Here is a 22,218-nt window from a genome sequence, read left to right as displayed (position 1 = left end):
TACATAAGTATAGTTTATTTTATCATGTTGCACATGGGTTTATACCAGATTGTTCCTTTGGTTCGACCTGATCCATTTCTTTAATGCAGTTTTAAATAAAGTCATTATTGTTATTATTATTACTATTATTATTATTATTATTATTATTATTATTATTATTATTATTATTGCTCTCAGTGGTTTGATTACAGTGGCGGATGCAATGGGACAAGCGATGGGGAGGGGAAGGAGGAGGGGGGGGGGGGGGGGGAGGAAATGGAGAGAAGGTGCATTCTCATGAACTTGTTGTGGTTATTTTACAATTTAGAAACAATACTAGCAACAGCCTTATCAGCCAAGTTTGCTGTGTCCACTGCAGAGCCCCAAGAAAGATAAATCCCGCTCCCAGCATGTCCATAGTTATGAATTAATGCTGGACATTCAGGGTCGATCTCATTACGGATCTCATCCTTACGAGCTGGGCGTAGTCCGGCAATAACTTGTTCCACATCTTTATAATCAAATGCTCGCAGTGGAGGAAACAAAGCCTTGGCGTTGTCAAGCATTTTTCTAGGAATTTCATGGCTCATGTCAACATCTGTCAGATCAGTTTCGTGCGCTTCAACACTACCACCGATCCAGATACTGTGGTCTCCTGCGGACAGAGAATACAAGCTATTATGTTGTTATAGAGATATACTAAATGTATACACTTTAAGAAATATTTCGAAGTATTGTTTCTACAAATATCAAATTTGCTCAAAATATTAAGAATGTGCTTTTTTTGTCATCGGATTCCCCAGTGGTTTATTGGAAGGATGAGACGAGGATTGGACGACAATTCTCCATTTTGTTAGGCTACAACATTTATCTATGCGTTGTCAATGATAACACAGATAGCTCATGAGAATAAAAGAATAACTTCAAAGCAAAAGTGAAGTGGACTCAGTTTTCTTTTCCGATTTCGTTTTTAATTTCATAAAGTATATACCAAAAAACTGGGTGATCTGCTTCATTCAGTATATCATTAAGAAAATCATCTTTATCACAAAAATGCATCATCATTATCCTTTTTTATAATTGTGGTTGCTGTTCCCGTAATTGATGGTTTTCACTGCCGCCATGTTGGATGAATTTAACGAAAGATTGGTCATTTGTCTCTTTTGTTATATCATCCAACATGGCCACCGTTTCTTTTCTTATTTCATTTTCGTGAGAATGATTTAAAACCAGCAATATGAACTGGTAAACACTGAACTATTCTTCCTACAGCTTTGATTACTGGATGCACATACCTCTTGGAACAATGTACAGGCACAAACTTTTGTTATCATGTCCAGGGTTTAATGGCATTGAGTGATGCAAAATGATGGAAAAATCCAACTTAGGCATCAGCACACCGTCATTCTTTATTTTCAGCACATAACCTGCGAGAAATAAGCCAGATTATAACCTCATCCCTTGCCAAACCTAACATACAAGTTGGACGTGCATTCCACTAATTAAATTCGCGCAGAAACCCCTCGACTAAAACCATTTCTTATTTTGTATTTATAAAAATCAAAGACACAAAAATTGGTTGGTTGGGTTGGTTGGGTTGGATGGGTTGGCTGGGTTGGCTGGGTTGGTTGGGTTGGCTGGGTTGGGTTGGGTTGGCTGGGTTGGTTGGGTTGGCTGGGTTGGTTGGGTTGGCTGGGTTGGCTGGGTTGGTTGGGTTGGCTGGGTTGGTTGGGTTGGCTGGGTTGGTTGGGTTGGCTGGGTTGGTTGGGTTGGCTGGGTTGGCTGGGTTGGTTGGGTTGGCTGGGTTGGTTGGGTTGGCTGGGTTGGCTTGGCTTGGTGAAAATTAAACTTATCTATGATCGGTACCTCTGAGGGGGAATACTTTCTCGTCTCCTGCCAACTCTTTCGCTGCCAGTCCGCTACAATTGATAATCAAATCGACATTGTATTTTTTCTTGAGGTCTTCAATTTGCTCAATCAGTTTTCCTTTTATTTCACCTGTGACAAATTTCGCCCCTTTTGCTCGACACTAAGAAAACAAAGTGTAGGTAAGACATGGTACATCCTCAAAATTTTAGATAAACACTCGAAATAGAAAAGCGAGCGCGTGCTTTTATAACGCACATGGGGTTTAGTAAAACACGGTTTGAAGTGTTAGGAGAAGCAAGACGCATGACCGAGTGCTTCTTAACGTTTTTTGAGTTTTCTGGCAAGAATGCTGTGTGTTCTCATAAAGCACTCGCTTTTATGTTTTCAATGAGAACGGGAGATTTATAACAACAAGACCCTGGGGGCGGGTTAGACTGGGTTACCTGGCTGGGGAAGTTTGCATGAGTATCAGTAAGACGTACGAAATGGAAAAAGTTTCAAAAGACAGTGATAAAGCTACTGTTTTACAGTGAAAGACATTGTCGGCCAATCGTTTGTGCAATAATGCCATAATCATTAAAAAAATCTATTTTCAAGTCCAATTTCCAACACTCCGTCGAACCCGCGGTTCGACACGCCGGTTCTCCTAACGTGATCGAGTTTCATTTGATTACTAAGGCTAGAAAGTCGCTTCTGAAATCTTGAAGCTTCATTTAAAACGGTAAGACAGGCTAATCTTTTGCTCAAGGCTCTTTTCAGAATTGTTTGACTCTTTAAAAATTCCCTTGCTTGAGCGAAATTTGTAAATTAAAAGACATTCTCTGAAAGAATGTTCTCTACAAGTTGAATAATAAGATATCGATTTGAAGGTCAAAATCAGCGTGCTCTTACAGAAATTTGTATTCATCATTTTATTATTTATTTCTCAATAATGAAGTGGAAGCTCAAATAAACTTCTGTTTATATTACCTCATGTTTATTTGTAACAGTTTTTAGACTCACAATATTTAAAATATAGCATCAAAAGTGAATCGCTTTGCAAAAATAGATGAAATTTTGAAGCGATGAATCAGGCATAATACCTAGGAAATTAAGTTCGTAGTACTTCTTTAACACATGAAATGGCTAAATTATCTCTTAGCTCTAACCTTCTGTAAGTTGTAATAAGTGTTATTTAGTTATTTGGGCTCCCTGTGGCCCCTGAAGTATATGTTGGGTCACCCCTCAGACTTTTAGAGAGCCATTGTGAAAATCTCATGTTTGGACTGTTAAGACTTATTTCAAGACTTATTTTCACTCTTGTCAAAGAGCTTAAGATAATAAAAGACAATTATTAAATCTTCCATTATAGAAAATACTGCTTTCAATAACGGGATCAAAGCATGACTGACTGTAGATTTGATTTTGTTAATAAGTAAAACATATCACAAACAAAATCTACAAGTTAGAGAAATTGATTTTTATTTATCTTTTCAATTTTTTGGTTTTGCTTGGTTTAACTCCTAGAACCATACATCGTTAGATTTCCTTGTTGATTTCGTGGCATTTGGATAAAAAACAAAAAAAATATGTCTGAAATATGTAGCATGTAGCCATTTCGGCAAATTGAGAAAATCAACTGTATGATTAAGAAGTGATTAAAGATTACAATTAATGATGTTTTTAATTTTGACAATTTGCATCAAAATGCTTAGGGTTAGGGTTTTTGTGTAATACCACCTTAAGAACATTTTCAAGCTGATTTTGCAGAAATATATAAGATATATAAGATATAAGATGTAATATATACAGTATGAGTGGCCGTGTTGTATCAGATATACAACCACGAGGAGTAGCCGAGTGATTGTATATCTGATACAACACGGACACGAATACTGTATATGACTTATCAAACGTCTAGGTTAGTTCCTTTGTGTTTCACTAAAATTTTCAAAATTAAAGTGAATCTGTCCAAGAAAATCCAACTTAAAGTTTATGCAAATGAACACAGTTTTGTATCAGATTTACAACACTCTTCACGGTCGTGATTTCTTTTGGGGTTTTCTCATGAATTATTCATGAGTTTGATAAATATAAGAACAAAATCAGCCTGAAACCCAAACACAAGCGTTCTTTTATGCGAGTTTTTACTGTAACCCGGGAAAAAAGGTATTTTATGACCGATAAGAAGTTATGAAGTTATGAAGTTTATGAAGTTATTGTAATATATATTCTCGAACTTGTTTAACGGCCGCAAATTCCTCCCCGAGGCTGTTTGTATTGCATGTACCTCAAGTAAATAACTGTTCAGCTAAGAAAGTGTATAAGATAATAAGAACAAAATTGGCATAGAGATACCTCATTGTATAACCACTTCGTGAAGGCAACAGTATCGATAGCTGGCGCTTGTACACGGTAGGCATCAACAAGTGGTAAAAGACCAGTCAGACTCACACCTGAATCAGTTAGACAAAAGAAACTTGAAAGCTTAAGATAAAGTAATATTATAAAATAACTGTTATGAATGTTGCATTCTGATTGGTTTGGAGCGCGTGCTTTATGAGAGCACATTGCACGCGCGCGCACTTTCCGTTGCGTCATTCCTATTTATTATTGTAAGTTGTATTTTATAAAAGAAATAAAAAACTTTCTTGCTGTGCTGTTTGCAGACATAAAGCACTCGGGGATTGGCAGAACACTCGAGAAGTGTCGACAAGCACTCCGCTACGCGTCATGCTTCTCCTAACACTTCTCTCGTGTTCTGCCAAACCCCGCGTGCTTTATGACAGCACACAGCACGCGCGCGCGTTTTCTATTTCTTCACTGTATTCTATAGTAGACTTTTTTTCTTTCTTTCCCTAATTTTTTCACTACTTCCTTCCTTCCTTCCTTCCTTTAGATAATCAAGGTGGAGTAGCGGCAGTATACTCGTGTGTACTGCCTCTGAGGCCTTGCATATGGGTTGGTTTCGTTAGGTCTATCCCTTGATTTGAGATTTTTTCCCGGTTTTGTCTGCAAAACCTAACAAGCTAAATTCCAATTCGATCATGGAATTAGCCCAACCTTGACTTTGAGGTTGTTTCAGGGTACGTCTTAATGAAATTTTAAGGTTAATTGAAGAAAGACCATCAATAGAGGCTTTGCACCATCACGTGATGGCAGCCATGACAGGAGGCGAGAACAATTGAATCTTGTCTAATCTGATTTACATGAGAAAGAACTCACTTTCCCAGGAGAAAATGCTCTATTGCTGTGCTTCCTGTCGTGGTTGCCATCACGTGATGGCGCAAGGCCTCTATAGGCAAGTAAACTTACTACAATGGGCTACATGCAGTGTTTCAATTACTACCATAGAATCTATATATCTTGTCCCTTAACTTTAAGTTAGCTTACCTGTTTCTTTGATGAAAGTGGCGGAATGTAGGAAAGTTGGTATATTGGACATGTCCTTCAATCTTTGCAGGTGTTCAGCTGTTTCTTCCATCTGTTGTCAAATCAAAAAATCGTTTTTAAGGCTCAATCATTGTCCTGAAATATTGGGATCCATGTTAACGGTCGTCAGGACATACGTAAGAAAACGAACGATTATGATGATGTAAAAATTAGTTCTCTCAAGAAACAAAGGTTTAAGGTTAAAACTATTATTTTTAACTAGTGTTTCAGGGTGATTATAACCATAAATCAGTGAATACATCAAACACTAGATGTACCGTCAAAATAATCTGCTCTGTAAAGGACTACTACCTAACAGCTGCTCGAAATGCCTTTATCGCGGAGTTGCCATAATAAATCGCTTTGATTCAGACTAAGCTATTTGTTGATTTAGTTACCTTTTCCGTTAAGAAAGCATACAACGGGTGAAAAAATACTCCTGTTTGACTGCTGTTCTCGCCAAGAGTCAGAAACTTGTTATAACTAACCATAGCCCATTTCTGAATGAAAAAATGATAATAATGGTAATCATCATAATCAGCACATCATTGTTATCACAATGATCAAAATCAAATTTATCAAAAATCTTGAGTTTATTAGCCATTGAAAAAAGACTCGTTGGGAATGAGGAGAGAAACGATGCAATTGTTGGTTGTTCGCTTATCTCGGCAACTATATATGATTTCTGATTTCTGATTTTCCAACTATATTTAATAGTCTTTCTATGGGTCGGTGAAATTTACTTTAAGTAATGTTTGAAATATGAGATTATTTAGTACAGTGCAGTTTACTAAAGTAGCCAAACAGACCTTTGGAATTTTTAATTGAATTTCTTCGTTATGACGACCATATGCTCCTGGTGGATACTCCCATAGTGCTGCAGCTACCTCAGAAGTTACAGAGTAGTCACCTTGAGCAAACTGCTTTGCCAAAAGAGTGACATTATACCTGTTAAGTGAAAAAATAATCGTAAAAGCAAAAAAAAAAAAAAAAACCAAATCTTATTTGGCTAAAATAAGATTATGAATATATTCAAATAACGTTTTTATCGTAATTTTTAGCGTGAATTTTACAGTAATCAAACTTTTAAACGTTAAGTGGAACCTCGGTCACGCAATCACCAAAGATCGAGTTTTTTGCTCATATACCGACAATCCCAAAACCTTTCTAATGGAGCTTAAATCTATCAAACCACACCGAACTTTCAAAAAACGGCACGAACAATATTTTCTTAGTTCTCAGGGTAAATTTCATGGCAATCTTTACGAAAATCCTTAGCCTGCGTTGATTCGGGAAGCGTGATTTTCGAATGTATTTCAACCAAATTCAACAGGTTTCTATGCAGTCAGAATTAATTTCCCCAAATCAATCTTTAATGTCTTGAAAAGATGCATTCTTCCTCGACTCTCAATCAGAGATCTTGCACATAGTTAAATCTTTTTTTCTTTTGAGGAAACTAATTAGCATATGTAAACACAGGCCTTCTATTTTCCCTCGCCAGAAATTCGTCCCTTTCCCAATAAGCTTGAAATCCAGTCCAATGAAGTGAAAAGGGTGACATATTAAGAAGAAAGTTCAAAAATTGTCATAGATGGGGTTTTTTTACGCGCGCTCTGTTCAAAGTTTGTCCATTTTCACTCTTCTTGAGCGTCTCATGCTTGGGCTTCGGTCGAACCTCTTCTGTTGTCGTTTTCTTGAAAATAAAATAGAATTTTCGAAAACCAACTACCCAGGGATTCACATCTAATAATGGCCTATCTAACTTCAAAAGAAGAGCGAATTTGACTTTTTAAGAGGCAGTCTCTGTAAAAGCGGCCCACTGCATTTCGGGTCAGAAAATAGTTTTCCCTCAAACTTTTACCATAGAAAGGTAATTACTAGTAAATAATGAAAATGACTTTATTTTCTCGAAATTCATCAAAATGATTTTTTTTACAGCGCATAAATCCTGGACCACCGTTATCGCTAAATTTGCATTTATTATCAATTGAAAATTGCCCATATTCAAGTCGTCACTGCTCGCAAAATATTAAACGCTTGAACAAACTATTATTTTTCCTGACTTTCACATTCATTCTAGTGTCAAAAATAAGCAAAATTTTGAATTTTAAGCAAAAGGGAAAAAAAGGAGAAAAATAAGTATTCATACCCATTTGACGGCTTTTTGAAATCAAGACAAACCCCCCCTCACTAAAAAGCTTTTTTCTCCCAAGTCCAGAACGGGTTACTGAAGTTTTTTACTTCAATCTACTGATCAAAGGTTGATAAAAGTGGATTCATGAAAACATTTTGCGCTTTTTATGTATCTTCTTCACAGCAACCTCGGACTTTTTCGTGTTTTTACCAAAATGTCTCATGAAATATGCAAATTAAGTACTGAAATAAACTATAACTAACTATTATTACTTGCTTGAATTTTACTATATCCGGTGTTAACACACTAAATATGATCTTATTTTCCATTTTAAACTACTTTGAAGTAAAATAGTCTCCAAAAAATACGTCATGATGGCGTTTGACGCGTTATATGAACTGTTTTGAAGTTTATGCAAATTACTTATTGATAATGTAAACTAATTTTTCTAAATTATATTTTTCAAAACTATTTTTTTTCTCTTATTGTCTTGAAATAACTTAAAAACTTGTCAAAAAGCATCTATTTTAATATATCTGATCTTCTTAAACGGCCCAAACTAAGGGAAATAATCAAAACGCAATTTATCTACCACGACGAAAGGAACAACTTAGTTCAAAACAAGTGATTTTAATAAGACGAAGTCCAAGATTTTAGTTAATTTGGTAAAAATGTCCGTATTCAATTAATTTAGATATGCCCAAGCGAAAAAGGCCCCATAAAATACAATGTTATGATGCGTTTGGCGAGGTATATGAACTGTTTTGAAGTTTATGCAAATCGAGTGTTGATAATGCAAACCATGACAATTGAACTAAGAGAAGGAATCCCCGTGCCCCATCATCTGCACACTTTGATGCTATATTTAGAATCTATTCTAAAAATATTACCCAATGATATCATTTATTTGATTGTTTGCATTGATTTTCTGCACGCGCATAGTACGCGCGCGCTCTACGCTGTTTGCTAACGTTTTCTTGTGCTTTTATTATGTTCGAATGTTTAAATCTGCCCTGAAGATGACGATGTAGGAAAATGCTTTGGAAAATAAATGTAAAAAATACTCCAGAAAGTTGAACAAATTACTGCTTCAATTTCCTGTCGTATTTGCCAAGCTTTCGACGTGCACATTCATATGCAGAGTCGAAATAACGGGAAAACCCCAAAAACGGAAGCAAACAGCGTAACAAACGAACAGCGTAGAGCGCGCGCAGTAAATGCACGTGCAGAAAAACAAATGGTTTAAAAATAGCATCAAACTGTGCACATGATGGTTGCAACGCTATATAGGGTGAATTCCATCTCTTAGTTCATTTTCTCTTGTGCAAATTAATCTAAAATATAATTTTCAAAACTGTATTTTTTTTCTTTTACTATCTTGAAATAACTTAAAAACTTACCAGGGGCACATAGTTTAATATATCTGATCTTCTCTGTAAAACGACCCTCACTAACAAAAATAGTCAAAATACAATTTATCTACCACGACGGAATAAACAACTTTATGGTTAAAGACTAGTGATCAATTACGTCCAAGATTTTAGTTAATTTCGTAAAAATGTCTTGCTTTTTACAATTTCCTGGGGGGCTTTGCAAGATGCGCGATTCAAGAGCTATTCAGGGATCTATCAAAACAACACCTGATAAAGCGGGATCTTAAGGACGGGCCACTAGTTAGTTGATGGGGGTTGCGCAAATCAAATCCCCCCCAAAAATATCGAGCAAGCAAAAATATCTAATTGCACGCAAAAAAATAACGTGCAAGGGTTGAGCCCAAAAAAATAAATATCATGCAACCAAAATGCCTGTCTCTAATGGTCCATCCCTTATTTAGCACGAGCTTACATGTTGACTCGTAACGGTGGTACGACAGCGCAATATTGCTCTGCGTAATCGCGCCTAAAGACAACTTCGTAGCAAAATATATGAAAGTTTGCGAAAAGCATCACTTTAGCCCTGGAAAATTTATAGCCTTGGCGACCCACTAAGGCATGCCTCTCTTTAACACGACATGGAAAACCAGGCTACAAGAGCTCCAAAAGTTGACATTCAATCAAAATTTCGATATGTCCAAGCGAACGTTTAGATAGTCTGCGTAGCAGCGCTTTGAGGGGAGGGGTAGGAAAGGACGGAGGAGGCGAATCGTCTTTAGGCGCGATTACACCGAGAAAATTTTCTAAACGTTCGCTTGGGCATATCTAAATTAATTGAATACGGACATTTTTACCAAATTAACAAAAATCTTGGATTTCGTATTATTAAAATCACTTGTTTTGAACTACGTTGTTCATTACGTCGTGGTAGATAAATTGTATTTTGACTATTTTCCTTTATAGTTTGGGCCGTTTAAGATCAGATATATTAAAATAGATGCTTTTTGACAAGTTTTTAAGTTACTTCAAGACAATAAAGGAAAAGAAATACAGTTTTGAAAAATATAATTTAGAAAAATTAGTTACATTATCAATAAGTAATTTGCATAAACTTCAAAACAGTTCATATACCTCGCCAAACGCATCATAACATTGTATTTTATGGGGCCTTTTTCGCTTGGGCATATCTAAATTAATTGAATACGGACATTTTTACCAAATTAACTAAAATCTTGGACTTCGTCTTATTAAAATCACTTGTTTTGAACTAAGTTGTTCCTTTCGTCGTGGTAGATAAATTGCGTTTTGATTATTTCCCTTAGTTTGGGCCGTTTAAGAAGATCAGATATATTAAAATAGATGCTTTTTGACAAGTTTTTAAGTTATTTCAAGACAATAAGAGAAAAAAAATAGTTTTGAAAAATATAATTTAGAAAAATTAGTTTACATTATCAATAAGTAATTTGCATAAACTTCAAAACAGTTCATATAACGCGTCAAACGCCATCATGACGTATTTTTTGGAGACTATTTTACTTCAAAGTAGTTTAAAATGGAAAATAAGATCATATTTAGTGTGTTAACACCGGATATAGTAAAATTCAAGCAAGTAATAATAGTTAGTTATAGTTTATTTCAGTACTTAATTTGCATATTTCATGAGACATTTTGGTAAAAACACGAAAAAGTCCGAGGTTGCTGTGAAGAAGATACATAAAAAGCGCAAAATGTTTTCATGAATCCACTTTTATCAACCTTTGATCAGTAGATTGAAGTAAAAAACTTCAGTAACCCGTTCTGGACTTGGGAGAAAAAAGCTTTTTAGTGAGGGGGGGTTTGTCTTGATTTCAAAAAGCCGTCAAATGGGTATGAATACTTATTTTTCTCCTTTTTTTCCCTTTTGCTTAAAATTCAAAATTTTGCTTATTTTTGACACTAGAATGAATGTGAAAGTCAGGAAAAATAATAGTTTGTTCAAGCGTTTAATATTTTGCGAGCAGTGACGACTTGAATATGGGCAATTTTCAATTGATAATAAATGCAAATTTAGCGATAACGGTGGTCCAGGATTTATGCGCTGTAAAAAAAATCATTTTGATGAATTTCGAGAAAATAAAGTCATTTTCATTATTTACTAGTAATTACCTTTCTATGGTAAAAGTTTGAGGGAAAACTATTTTCTGACCCGAAATGCAGTGGGCCGCTTTTACAGAGACTGCCTCTTAACGTTTCCCACGAATTCTTAGAATTTTTTGGATTCTTGTGGACATTGCCTCTTAAGCCTCGTATGTTTGTTTGCTTTCTTCCTTGCTTGCTAGTTTAGTTTGAGTTACTTGGTTGATTGTTTACCTGTCTGTTTGTTAGTGTTTACAACAGGTCAAGTTACATTGCGAGTGATCCCCTCCTCTAATTTTGATCCACGATATTTATTCGCCTACTAGCGTTATACTTGTCATAGATCCCCTATTTTGCTGTAATAGATTCAAAGCCGTAATCTGAATTTACCTACCAGCCTTTCAGCGGGCCCTTTCATAACGGCCCGTTATGAAAGGCTGGTAGGTAAATTCAGATGAGGTGAGAATGAAAGAGATCATTGGATCGGACTTATCCCCCTCGGTATAAAACTTTCCCCTCTCGACGCCTTACATTACTTCCTTTTCGGTTATCAGTCTCACCCTTTTTCAAGTAGCTCGAATGCTGTCGTAGCACCAATCACTCCAGCACCAATAACGAGTGCGCTCTTAGACTTCATTTCCTGAAAGAACGAAATAGACACGTGTTTTCCCGGTGCTAACAGTGTTAAAACATGTTTCCCAATATTGATCGACAGGTTCAATAATAGAATTATTCTGAGTTTGCCCTCTCTTTTAAATGTGCACTATTCCAGTTGTAGCCTTAATTACTCTGGCTTTTGTCTTTCACCCACCCCAGGCAACAGCGGATGTTAATAATAATTCACTATATCCATATCCAGGGAAGTGTGGATGCTTATCAACTTGACCATCTTGATTGTCTAGTCCTAATTGATGGTGATTTTTATACCAACTTAACGATATATCAGCAGCTTGTTTCATGGACGTTTGTGCGGTCTCACTATTGTGAATGTGTTGTCACGCGAACCAGGAACTTTGGACTGGTATTTTGACGGCCTAAACAACGTCCCAAGCAAGGGTCAAGCGATTATTATTGCGTCTTGGTGGAACCGCACATAAGCAACGTGAAAGGTTGTACCAAGCGTACTCATTTTTAACGCGATAGAAGGCAAAATTTAAACATTCAAACAGAGGACTTGGTGGCGGGTTAACAGCATTCTAATGCCATATTTGATTTTGAACCCACGATTATTCTCTTTTACTTTAACTAATGTGCGTCCTTGATGTAAGTACCTATCATGGGGCTTTGACTCCTGTTTGTGCTCTCCCTATTGGGTAGTTATTCATATTTATTTATTTATTTATTATTTTAGGGAGCTCCCTTAAGAAAAAATGGTAAACCGTAGAGTTGATTTTTCATGGCTTGGCTGACGCCACTTCTGTCCGTCCGTCCGTCCGTCCGTCCGTCCGTCCGTGTACACGACACAGGAATCCCGCTTGATCACAAATGTGGCTCTCAAATGCACAGAAAAAATCGCTTTAGGACAAGTCATAGACCAAAAAACGATTAAAAAAATACTTTCATGTAGTCGATGATGGATCAAGAAGTGTTCTTCAAGAATTCATGTGTGTGTTTTATATATATATATATATACGATTGTTTGCTAAAAAACACACACATGAATTCTTGAAGAACACTTCTTGATCCATCATCGACTACATGAAAGTATTTTTTTAATCGTTTTTTGGTCTATGACTTGTCCTAAAGCGATTTTTTACACATTCAAAAAGAAACAGACAACGGAACATCATCTGGTACAACCCTCCATACAGCAAGAATGTACAAACCAACGTCGGAAGCATCTTCCTGAAGCTCATACACAAACACTTTCCCAAGCACCACAGATTTCACCGGATCTTCAATAAGAATAATATCAAAGTGAGCTACAGCTGCATGGAAAACATGAAAACCACCATTACCAAACACAACAAGAAAATCTTCAACACCGATACCGATCCCGCCACCACCTTTGAGAAAGCATGCAACTGCCGTAAAAAAGATCAATGCCCTCTAAACAACAACTGCCTCTCCTCCAGCATCATCTACAACGCTCATGTCACAACAAACGAGGACACTACTGGGAAAAAACTACATTGGCCTGACAGAAGGAACATTCAAACAACGATACACTCAGCACAAACTATCTCTGCGAAATAGAAAATACGCTAACAGCACCGAACTTTCTAAATACATCTGGGACCTTAAAGATAACAACAAAGACTACAACATAGAATGGACAATCATCACTTCAGCCAGACCATACAGCAACATTTCTAAGAGGTGTGACCTGTGCTTAACAGAAAAGCTACTTATCATCAAAGCAAACAGCGACACTCTTTTAAACAAGCGATCCGAATTGATCTCCAAATGCCGACATGAAAACAAGTTCTATCTGATGAACAATAGAAATCCAGGCCTAGCTAATTAACTCCTTTCCGAACAATACTTCTTTTGTAAATAATCATTACACCTCTTGTATATAAATATCACAGTAATAGGAATATGTTTCATTAAAGTCTGTCTGATGAGTGCGTAAGCACGAAACTCGGAGTTACAGTGAACATGTCTCGTCTTTAATCCAATCTTTACTATATATCTATTGCTCTGCATCCCTACGCATCGAGCACTGTTTCAACAGTATAGACCACATTACATACTTTGTTATATATATATATATATATACCGAATCCCTAAAACTATGACATATTTGAGATATATATACATATATACATATCCCCATTTTTCCTATTGTCTTACCTGGATTTTCAAGGAAAGACAATAGCAAAAAGGGGGATACATATATATATATATATATATATATATATATATCGCCAAATTGTCAGAGTTTTAGGGATTCGGTGTATATATACTCAGTTGCAGAAACGTTGTAGTATACATTTATACATTTATACAAATACCTAATGAGATGCATATTGCAATTTTACTTTTTTAACCCTCAAAACCAATTGATTTATAATCTGTAGGATGTAAAACACAAGAATAAAATATTTTGACGTTCATTGAATCAAACAAATAATAAATAAAGCGAGTTTTCTATTTTGCATATCATTAATTATACTGTATAAATTAGGTATATGTATAAATGTATACTACAACGTTTCTGCAAACGAGTGTATATATATATATATATATATGTATATATATATATATATATATATATATATATCTAACCTGTTTTATGAAAAGGTAACCCCCCACCCCCCTAACATGAGCTTGGTTAGGTGGTCAGGATTTCACACTAGAATGCTTTCCAAGTGAAAGGTCAATTCCTGTTTTGGCGCCTTGTGCACACCCCTAGCTCCGCCCTACCTTCCCTCCCCCCCACCCCCCCACCCTCCACCCTTGGTGCCAAAATGTCAGCCATCTATATAGCACTAATGGGTCTCTCACCTTAATGATCTTGTCACTTTTTCAGGTGCGCATGCACTGACTGAGTGTTGGGCCTGGGAAAACAAAAACAAAAATCAAAAACAAAACAAAGCCTTAAGCCAAGCTTGGCGCTGAGAGTGGAACGCTTTGCAGAGGCAGTGGGGAAGTGTTGACGTCAGAACTAGGCTTGGCTGATCTGATTCTATGCCTTTGAAGAGTACAATATTTCGTCAATCAAATGGCATAGCATGCAAATGCTTGGAGACCAACAACCAAACAAGAATACTTAAAAAGCTGCAACCCACATAAAGGAACCAATTATTGTTTTGGCCAGCCATGCATGGCCCAATTGGCTTATTCATGCAAATTTACTGATAGAAAATCATCTATTCTGGGTAAAAAATGAAGAAATCAAACATGGATTTAAAAAAGGGCAGCTCTAGAGGAAACCCCTTCGGCCTTAACTGCACTCGAATGCCTCAAAGTAGGTTTGGAATTCTAAAATCAAACCGAATTCCTGACACCCTAGGCTCTTTCGGGCAAGTCCTGGACCAAGAGTGAAGAGTAAGTTCTGGGGGGGATGGGCATCCCAGCATAGGGACCTTAAAAAACAGGTTAAATATATATATATATATATATATATACGTATATATAACTCTTAGCTGCAATTCTTCTATGTAGGAATTTTAACTGAAAATTAATGATTTTCAAGCTTGTGCGGCCCTGGAATGGAGTAGGATTGAGTGCCTTTTCCCAATTATAGGCATCAAGAGAGGGACAATCCCTGCTCCATTTATTTTGACTTTTATATGGTATTGATATTTTTTGCTCAATAAGTTTATTGTAGGCGTGTTTACCAGGTCTTTTTGACTTCACGAATTGTTCCTTGAAACTATCATAACAGGCTTTCGAGAGAGTAATCGTTAAATTTTTGAGTTTTTTTGAGAACAGAAGAAACACCGAAGAAAAAAAGGAAAGATTCGCTTTCTGGAAGCTGGAATTCCTGAGAGAGTTTCAAGAAAGGCAGAAGAGAACCATTTTCGTCTAGCAAGTCTTAAACGTTGACAGTAGTAGGGTAGGGGCAGCACGAGCCCTTTTTTGGACGGGGAAGGGGACGGGGAAGGACGGGGAAGGACGGGGAAGGACGGGGAACCTTAATTATTCATCAAATATTAGCATAAAACGACGGGTAGGTATTGTTTCGGGTTACCATGACGACCAATTGACGTCATAAGACTATTGTTGACCGGTATGAACAAGTCTTTGTTTCGGGAATGGTGGGCCAGTGATGGGCACCTCCATTGTTTATTAAATCGTTACCATAAAATGACGAGCAGACTATTGCTTATTAAATCGCTACCATAAAATGACGAGCAGACTATTGTTTATTAAATCATTACTATAAAACGACGGGGAGAGCATTGTTAGACAAGTTTGGACAGGTCTTTTGTTTAGCAATCCAATTTATAGAGCGCGCGGATTTTGAATTTCTAACTCCAAAACTCAGCCAACCAAGCAAGCAAGCAAGACCTAAAATTTTACTTTTGAGAAACGCAATGGCTACGTTATTCCAGTTAGGCTCTCGAGGATATCACGCTACCGTCAATGAATTCAAAAGACTAATGAAAATAAATGTTTTTTTTGAAACAATATTATGTGTTGAGCAAATTCATGATAACAGCCTTCCATAATTCTCTTAAAAGCAAACACCAAAGTTCAGCAATCAACCAAGCGTAAATCTTCCAAACTCATCAAACTCAAGAAATACTCCGAGTATTTGCTGACTTTTGTATCCAACACAATGCACTTAATGACTCATAAACGATAAACAATAAGACCTACTAAGTTCTTCCTAATTATGCAAAAATCAGCTGAAAATGATTAGTTCTGTGATCTTGTTCTTTATTATATAAACAGCAATCGTTCTATTTTATACTGGACCATAGTACAATGATTCTGAGTTCCCTTGGCATTCAAGCTTATTAATGCTGTCATATCTCTTTCCTCCTTCTCCTCCTCCCCATCCTCTCCTCTTATCCTCCTCTCCTCCTCCTCCTCCTCCTCCTGCTCTCCTCTTTTCCTCCTCCTCCTCCACTCCTCCACTCCTCCTCCTCCTCCTCCTCTCCTCCTCCTCCTCTCCTCCTCCTGCTCTCCTCCTCTCCTCCTCCTCCTCCTCCTCTCCTCCTCCCCCTCCTCTCCTGTAATCCTCCTCTCCTGCTCCTTTTCCTCCTCTTCCTCTGGATGAAATAATAAACCAGAACTATGAGTGAATGAAATTTTATAGCGTGTAGCCGGGTAGCTAAGCTATTGTTAGCCGGATGCTTTGATAGCTAATAGTTCTGGTTTATTATTATAAATATTATCAGAGCAAGACAAAGGATAGTTTACATGAATTATTTCACCAAATATTGTGCAGTGTTCGTAGATAGTTTTCCAAACCTGTTTAGTTAAACCACTTTAAAACATGTTTAAGCCTTGGTGTGAATGGGGTAAAAGCAAGAGAATATGAAGTAAGAGAGCATATCCCTGTGATCCATGAAAGTTTCTTGAAAATCTATTTTTAGCTCCGCGCGCTAGTCTGAGCTATTTTAGCATGCGAATCTTGATTGGTCAGAGTTGTAGTGATGTCATAGGTACACAAGAGATCGGCAGTGACAAAAGCAAGCTTCACGCAGTTGACAAACCAAACTTTATTCAATTTGACGAGAAAATGTGTTTAGAGGAATTCCTTGAGAAATTCTGAAAGGTATTTGAAGGAATCCATTATAACAGCATATGTAAAAAATACTCAGCTGAGACAACATCATTCAAGCTTGTTTTTAAATCAAAACAATGGTCGCTCGATTGAGACTCAATAATTTTGGAGTTGATTGCAGTTATAGATGAGACTGTAAGTTATTCCACAATTCTCCACCTAAACTGAAATAAAGTAAATATTGCTGTATCCCAAGAACACGTACTTCTGACATGAACTTCAGTGTTTTCAAAATGACAAGTTATCCAATGGATATCTAAAATGAAGGTAGATTGGACTCGTTTACGAAAGAGCCGGATTTTCGATTAACAAACTTGTTGAATTCACTGAGTCAAGAATTTAAAAAACTTTAAACTTGAAAGAAAATTTAGCATTTATTGTTGGAATCAGTTGTTTACCAGTAAAAAGAAGAGGTTTTAAGATAGCTGAAAACAGTCAAGCTGCTCGGAATAGAAGAATTAAACATGAAAGGCACAAATACGCCGAACTGAGAGCATCTGGCAGAAAAAATCGCAAGTAAAATGCCCTTAGGTAAAAATAATCTCTTTTTTTATTAGTTTGAATCCTCAAATACTAAGTTTGATTCACTTTTTGTACTTCGCCGATATTGTGATTGTATTTCTATTGTCTGTTTGGGACTTTAGAAGTTGAAAAGTTATGAAAAAAATACCTGAACATTGAGGCGGAGCGAAAATTCAAGATGCAAAATTTGAAAGAAAGTTCTAGTTTTAATAGTCAAACTTTTTCATTGATTCGCCTTTTCTCAATGACACACCGTATTTTGGCAAGCTAAACATATTTAATAATTGTGAAAAATCACTTCAGTGCCTCTTGTAGTTTTTTTCTCTATGAAAACAGAAAATTTTCGTCGGCACATTTCGGTGCAAATAGTTTTTCTGATTCGTGTGTGAAACAAAACACTGGTCTTGTTCATTGTCTTCTTAATTACTTTAACTTAAACTTTATTAACTATAGAAAACACTACGGTAAATGCTCTTTTGGCTGTATTCACTGTAGGTTTTTCGCTATTTTCATCGTATTTTTTATTGCGGTTTCCTTCCCCAATGCGTCTTCGCTGTTTTTAGCGCTTTTTCATATGTGACTTAAAACCATCCTGATTTGATCTTTTTCGATGTTCTTTTACATCACTTGTTAAGTTAATGTTTAATTCGTCCATGAAGAACACATGATAATTTAATCATTTCAACTTTTTACTAATTTTGAAGGCATTCTTCTCGTCGGGAACTAAACATTTCTCGCTCGCATGGAAGTCACTACAACTCTGAGCAGCAATAAGGGATCTCATGTTTAAAATAGCTCAGGCTTTGCGCGCGCAGCTAAAAATAGATTTTCAAGAAACTTTCATGGTTACAGACCCATGTATGGGAGTGTGCTCTCTTACTTAATATTCTCTTGGGTAAAAGAAAACTTTCCATTTGCTCAAATCATTTTTGTCTAAATACTTTTTCATCCAGATGGATTTTAGAGAATTGTTGAAAGATTCCACATCAAGCATTTTCAATCCTCCATCTTTGAAATCCGCAATCATCACACTTTTTATTTTATCTTTATTTGCCGTCCCAGATAAATTCATAAAAACATTGTCTAATTTGTCTGGTTAATTTTACTTTAAAAAACGAAAGATAACTACAGACAATCTAACACAATATCAGGTTTAGTGAAATTTACCTTGAATGTCTTTCATTGAAAAAATGAGATTTTCCTAACTTTTTCATGGACAAGGCATATAAAGACAGACTAGAAAACTTTTGGAAAACGATTTAAACTTTTTTCAAGCTCATATATATATATATATATATAGTATTTTTACACAATTGATTATAATAACTCCGGCGCGCTCATTGGTTAGAATTTACGTCTTATGCTACTTTATTCACCTACAGGTGAATATAACTCTCGCACCTACACGCTCGTTTGTCGATTTGTGCTGCTTGCAGAGATAAATAGAATTCGGGAAAAAACCCTCCCTATCCGTTATTTATTAAATTCACTTGTGTTAGAAATACCAATACACTGCACGCACTTGTTGCTATGAATTAGACGTTCAAAGCAGAGCTTATGTACTAAAAATGAAGATTATTTTAGCTCTGCTGGCGAAATGTCTGTGAACACTGACGTGTCAGATAAGTGACGAGCCGTGATTGTGTTATGATATGCATGGGACGTGCAATAAACAAAAATGTCCTTCAGCTACATTAAAAATCGAATGGTAATACACACCTAACCAAGTGGACGACAGTGATTTAAATCAATTCGTAAGTTCAAGCCTGTATTTCAGCCTTTTGTGAGAAGAGAGGATAATAGCGTCCGAGATGTTTCCGGGATGTGAACTGGTTTAAATTGAAATGATCAACCGATATTCCTAACCAGTTCTTTTATTCGCACAAGCGAGACCGCTGACAATAGTGTTTAGTTTTTGTTGGTTGCATGATGTAATACCACATGACCTTATGCTACATGCTATTTATATATTAAACTTATTTTAGTTGTCTTGCTATTTACATATCCCAATGTCCCCATGTGACGTATTACATATATTGTGCGATCAATGAAAGATATGAATCCATAAATAGCATTTATTAATTAATGAAATAGCGAACCACTTCAAATTTGATGCCAAAAATTAGTCGTTGAAAACATTTCATAAAAAATAAAAGGTTTTTGTATCAGATTTACAGCACTCTTCACGGTCGTCATTTCTGTTGTGTTTTCTCATGAAGTATTAATGAGCTTGATAATATTATTAATACAACGCGGTATAGTACGAATTCAAAAGTGGTCTATGTTGGCCGATTTAGGCATTACCAAGCGAAGAGTCACCAACGTTAATTTGTGCAAATTTAGAAAATTTCAATTGCAGCAACGTGGTTGAAAACGTTAGGTATCCACATTTTTGAGCATACAATCTAAATTTTAGAACATTAGATCGAACATAGCTTCAAAATGTAATTTAGCCTGGGTACTCGCTCTCTTTCAAACATAATTCATTTTGCAATTTCCTTAGTTCGCGCATTATATAAGGTTTCAACTATGATTTTCGCAGTGACAATTTTCCATAACCGACGTCTCACATGCAAATGACTTGACACTAAAATACTTACTAAATGAGACAAACTCGTGAATTCACGTTTCGGTGTGAGTATGTTCAATTCAAGCGAAAATCGAAGTTAAAGAGAGTTTATTTAATTATAACTAGAGGCTGAACCTAGAGACAAAAAGAGAAAGAGCTACAGAGAACTGGCCAGTGATTGCAGCAAAGCAACATGAATACACTCGACCGTGTAAACAATTTTCTGTTAACGTCAAAGACCACCTCGAGAAACAACAGGGATATTGAAATTGAAATGAACAATTTATGTTATTTTTTTTTAACCCCGTGCGCCATATTATATAAGGTTTCAACTATGATTTTCGCAGTGACAATTTTCCATAACCGACGTCTCACATGCAAATGACTTGATACTAAAATACTCACTAAATGAGACAAACTCGTGAATTCACGTTTCGGTGTGAGTATGTTCAATTCAAGCGAAAATCGAAGTTAAAGAGAGTTTATTTAATCATAACTAGAGGCTGAACCTAGAGACAAAAAGAGAAAGAGCTACAGAGAACTGGCCAGTGATTGCAGCAAAGCAACATGGATACACTCGACCGTGTAAACAATTTTCTGTTAACGTCAAAGACCACCTCGAGAAACAACAGTGATATTGAAATTGAAATGAACAATTTATGTTTCAATTGATTATCGATCAGCTTTAAAATGATTCGGTTGTTTGAAAAGACCTTTGTAGTTATATGCTTTTTTCGAACCCCGTGCGCCATAACACCAAAGATGATAATCATTTTCCCGTGGAATGTGGTATCCTTAAAAAATGTAGCACTTCATTCGGTTGCAGCAGGATATACGGTTTTGTATTGCCGATATATTGAGCAAATATGTATCTTTTGCTATATAATTTTATTTTTGAAAATAATTGCGTTGCATGTACGTAGCTAGTGCTGAAAACCAGCGCCATACACAAACTATTCTTTATTCATAAGCTTTTACCCCCAAGGCCTCGTCGCGCGTCTGCCAGGGAAAGCAATTATATATTGACCATCTATCACCTTTAACAATTACATAGAATACCGTATTCCACAGAAAAAAATCAACGCCTTTTGTTTCGTAGCGCAGTTTCTCATTAAACCTTTTTGCTTTAACACTATTCTTGAAGTTCGTGCAAGCAAAAACAAGGCAAGCATGTTAAACTTCTTGTATCCGAGCGCGAGCCTTAATTAATGCGAAGCAAATGAAGCACGTTATGTCAGAGCAATAGTGTTAAGGGAATATATATGCACGCATTCACTAAAAAACAAAAGGGATTCACTTTCAGTACAGTGTTTAAGAGAGGTTGGCTTTAAGAATCGACGAAAATCGAAGAATGTCGGAAATTGAGGGTTGACGGTTATTAAACATATTTTGTCAGCAGCTAGTATTATTGAATTAAATGACTAATTGAATCATCACTCTATAATCCCAAGCAACTATTGTATTTTTTATTGTATTTATAAGCCACTGTTGTATTTTTTATTGTATTTATAAGCCACTATTGTATTTTTTATTGTATTCATAAGCAACTATTGTATTTTTTATTGTATTTATAAGCCACTATTGTATTTTTTATTGTATTCATAAGCAACTATTGTATTTTTTTCAAATACTCTTTCCTGTCCAAATTAAAGATTAATTCGCATTCTTTCGAGGAAAAACTACTGACTTATGGAATCAGTCTAGCATAGTTTGGGATGATATAGTTAATCTGCAATAGGACTACATGTCTGTCCAATTTGAAAATGATTGAATTCAAAAAATTCCTCTGAATGCCAAATTGGACTCGGCCTATTCCAATTCTGTCAGTCCTCGGACTTCTTTTCATCCAATTATTTCCAAATTGGATAGCATGTAGTCCTATTACCTATACTTATATCGAGTTCGTTTTAACACTTTGTTTTGACACTCGCAGCATTCCACTTGCATATTGCAACGACTAGTAATAAATATCAAAATGACGAAGCCGTCGGTCGAGCGAACGAAGACTCCACGTGTACTCTGTGAAATCTCGACTTATGAAGTCTAGCATCTCTCGCCTTTG

General features: G+C 36.2%; 1 protein-coding gene across 2 annotated transcripts; it reads right to left on the bottom strand.

The window, feature by feature from the left end:
• Positions 1-262: 262 nt before the first annotated feature.
• On the bottom strand, positions 263-19,411 carry LOC116298032 (uncharacterized). Of its 2 annotated transcripts, XM_089031560.1 has the most exons (10): positions 19,307-19,411; positions 14,332-14,384; positions 11,442-11,521; positions 6,069-6,207; positions 5,658-5,759; positions 5,221-5,311; positions 4,186-4,283; positions 1,846-2,008; positions 1,275-1,406; positions 263-634 (listed from the first exon to the last, which is right to left on the bottom strand). In XM_089031560.1, exons 3-10 carry the CDS (start codon positions 11,516-11,518, stop codon positions 297-299), a joined length of 1,140 nt encoding a protein of 379 aa, XP_088887686.1. In that variant the 5' UTR covers positions 11,519-11,521; positions 14,332-14,384; positions 19,307-19,411; the 3' UTR covers positions 263-296. The 2 variants fall into 2 exon arrangements, with proteins under 2 accessions (XP_088887686.1, XP_088887687.1); XM_089031561.1 differs by lacking the exon at positions 19,307-19,411 and having other exon boundaries at positions 14,332-14,709.
• Positions 19,412-22,218: the final 2,807 nt, after the last annotated feature.

This window comes from Actinia tenebrosa, unplaced genomic scaffold, assembly GCF_029948245.1.
Source record: "Actinia tenebrosa isolate PJP-AT-01 unplaced genomic scaffold, QUT_ActTen_1.0 PGA_scaffold17__23_contigs__length_9995812, whole genome shotgun sequence".
Lineage (NCBI taxonomy): Eukaryota > Metazoa > Cnidaria > Anthozoa > Actiniaria > Actiniidae > Actinia > Actinia tenebrosa.
The sequence above is the reverse complement of the archived record's forward strand: the minus strand, read 5'-3'. Positions and strand labels throughout refer to the sequence as shown.

Excerpts from the sequence above, each read along its gene's own strand:
- LOC116298032 (XM_089031560.1), bottom strand. The coding sequence starts at position 11,518 with ATGAAGTCTAAGAGCGCACTCGTTATTGGTGCTGGAGTGATTGGTGCT. Across the intron at positions 6,208-11,441 it reads TTCGAGCTACTTGAAAAAGG|GTATAATGTCACTCTTTTGG; the intron begins GTGAGACTGATA and ends TTCACTTAACAG. Across the intron at positions 5,312-5,657 it reads ATGCTTTCTTAACGGAAAAG|ATGGAAGAAACAGCTGAACA; the intron begins GTAACTAAATCA and ends ATTTGACAACAG.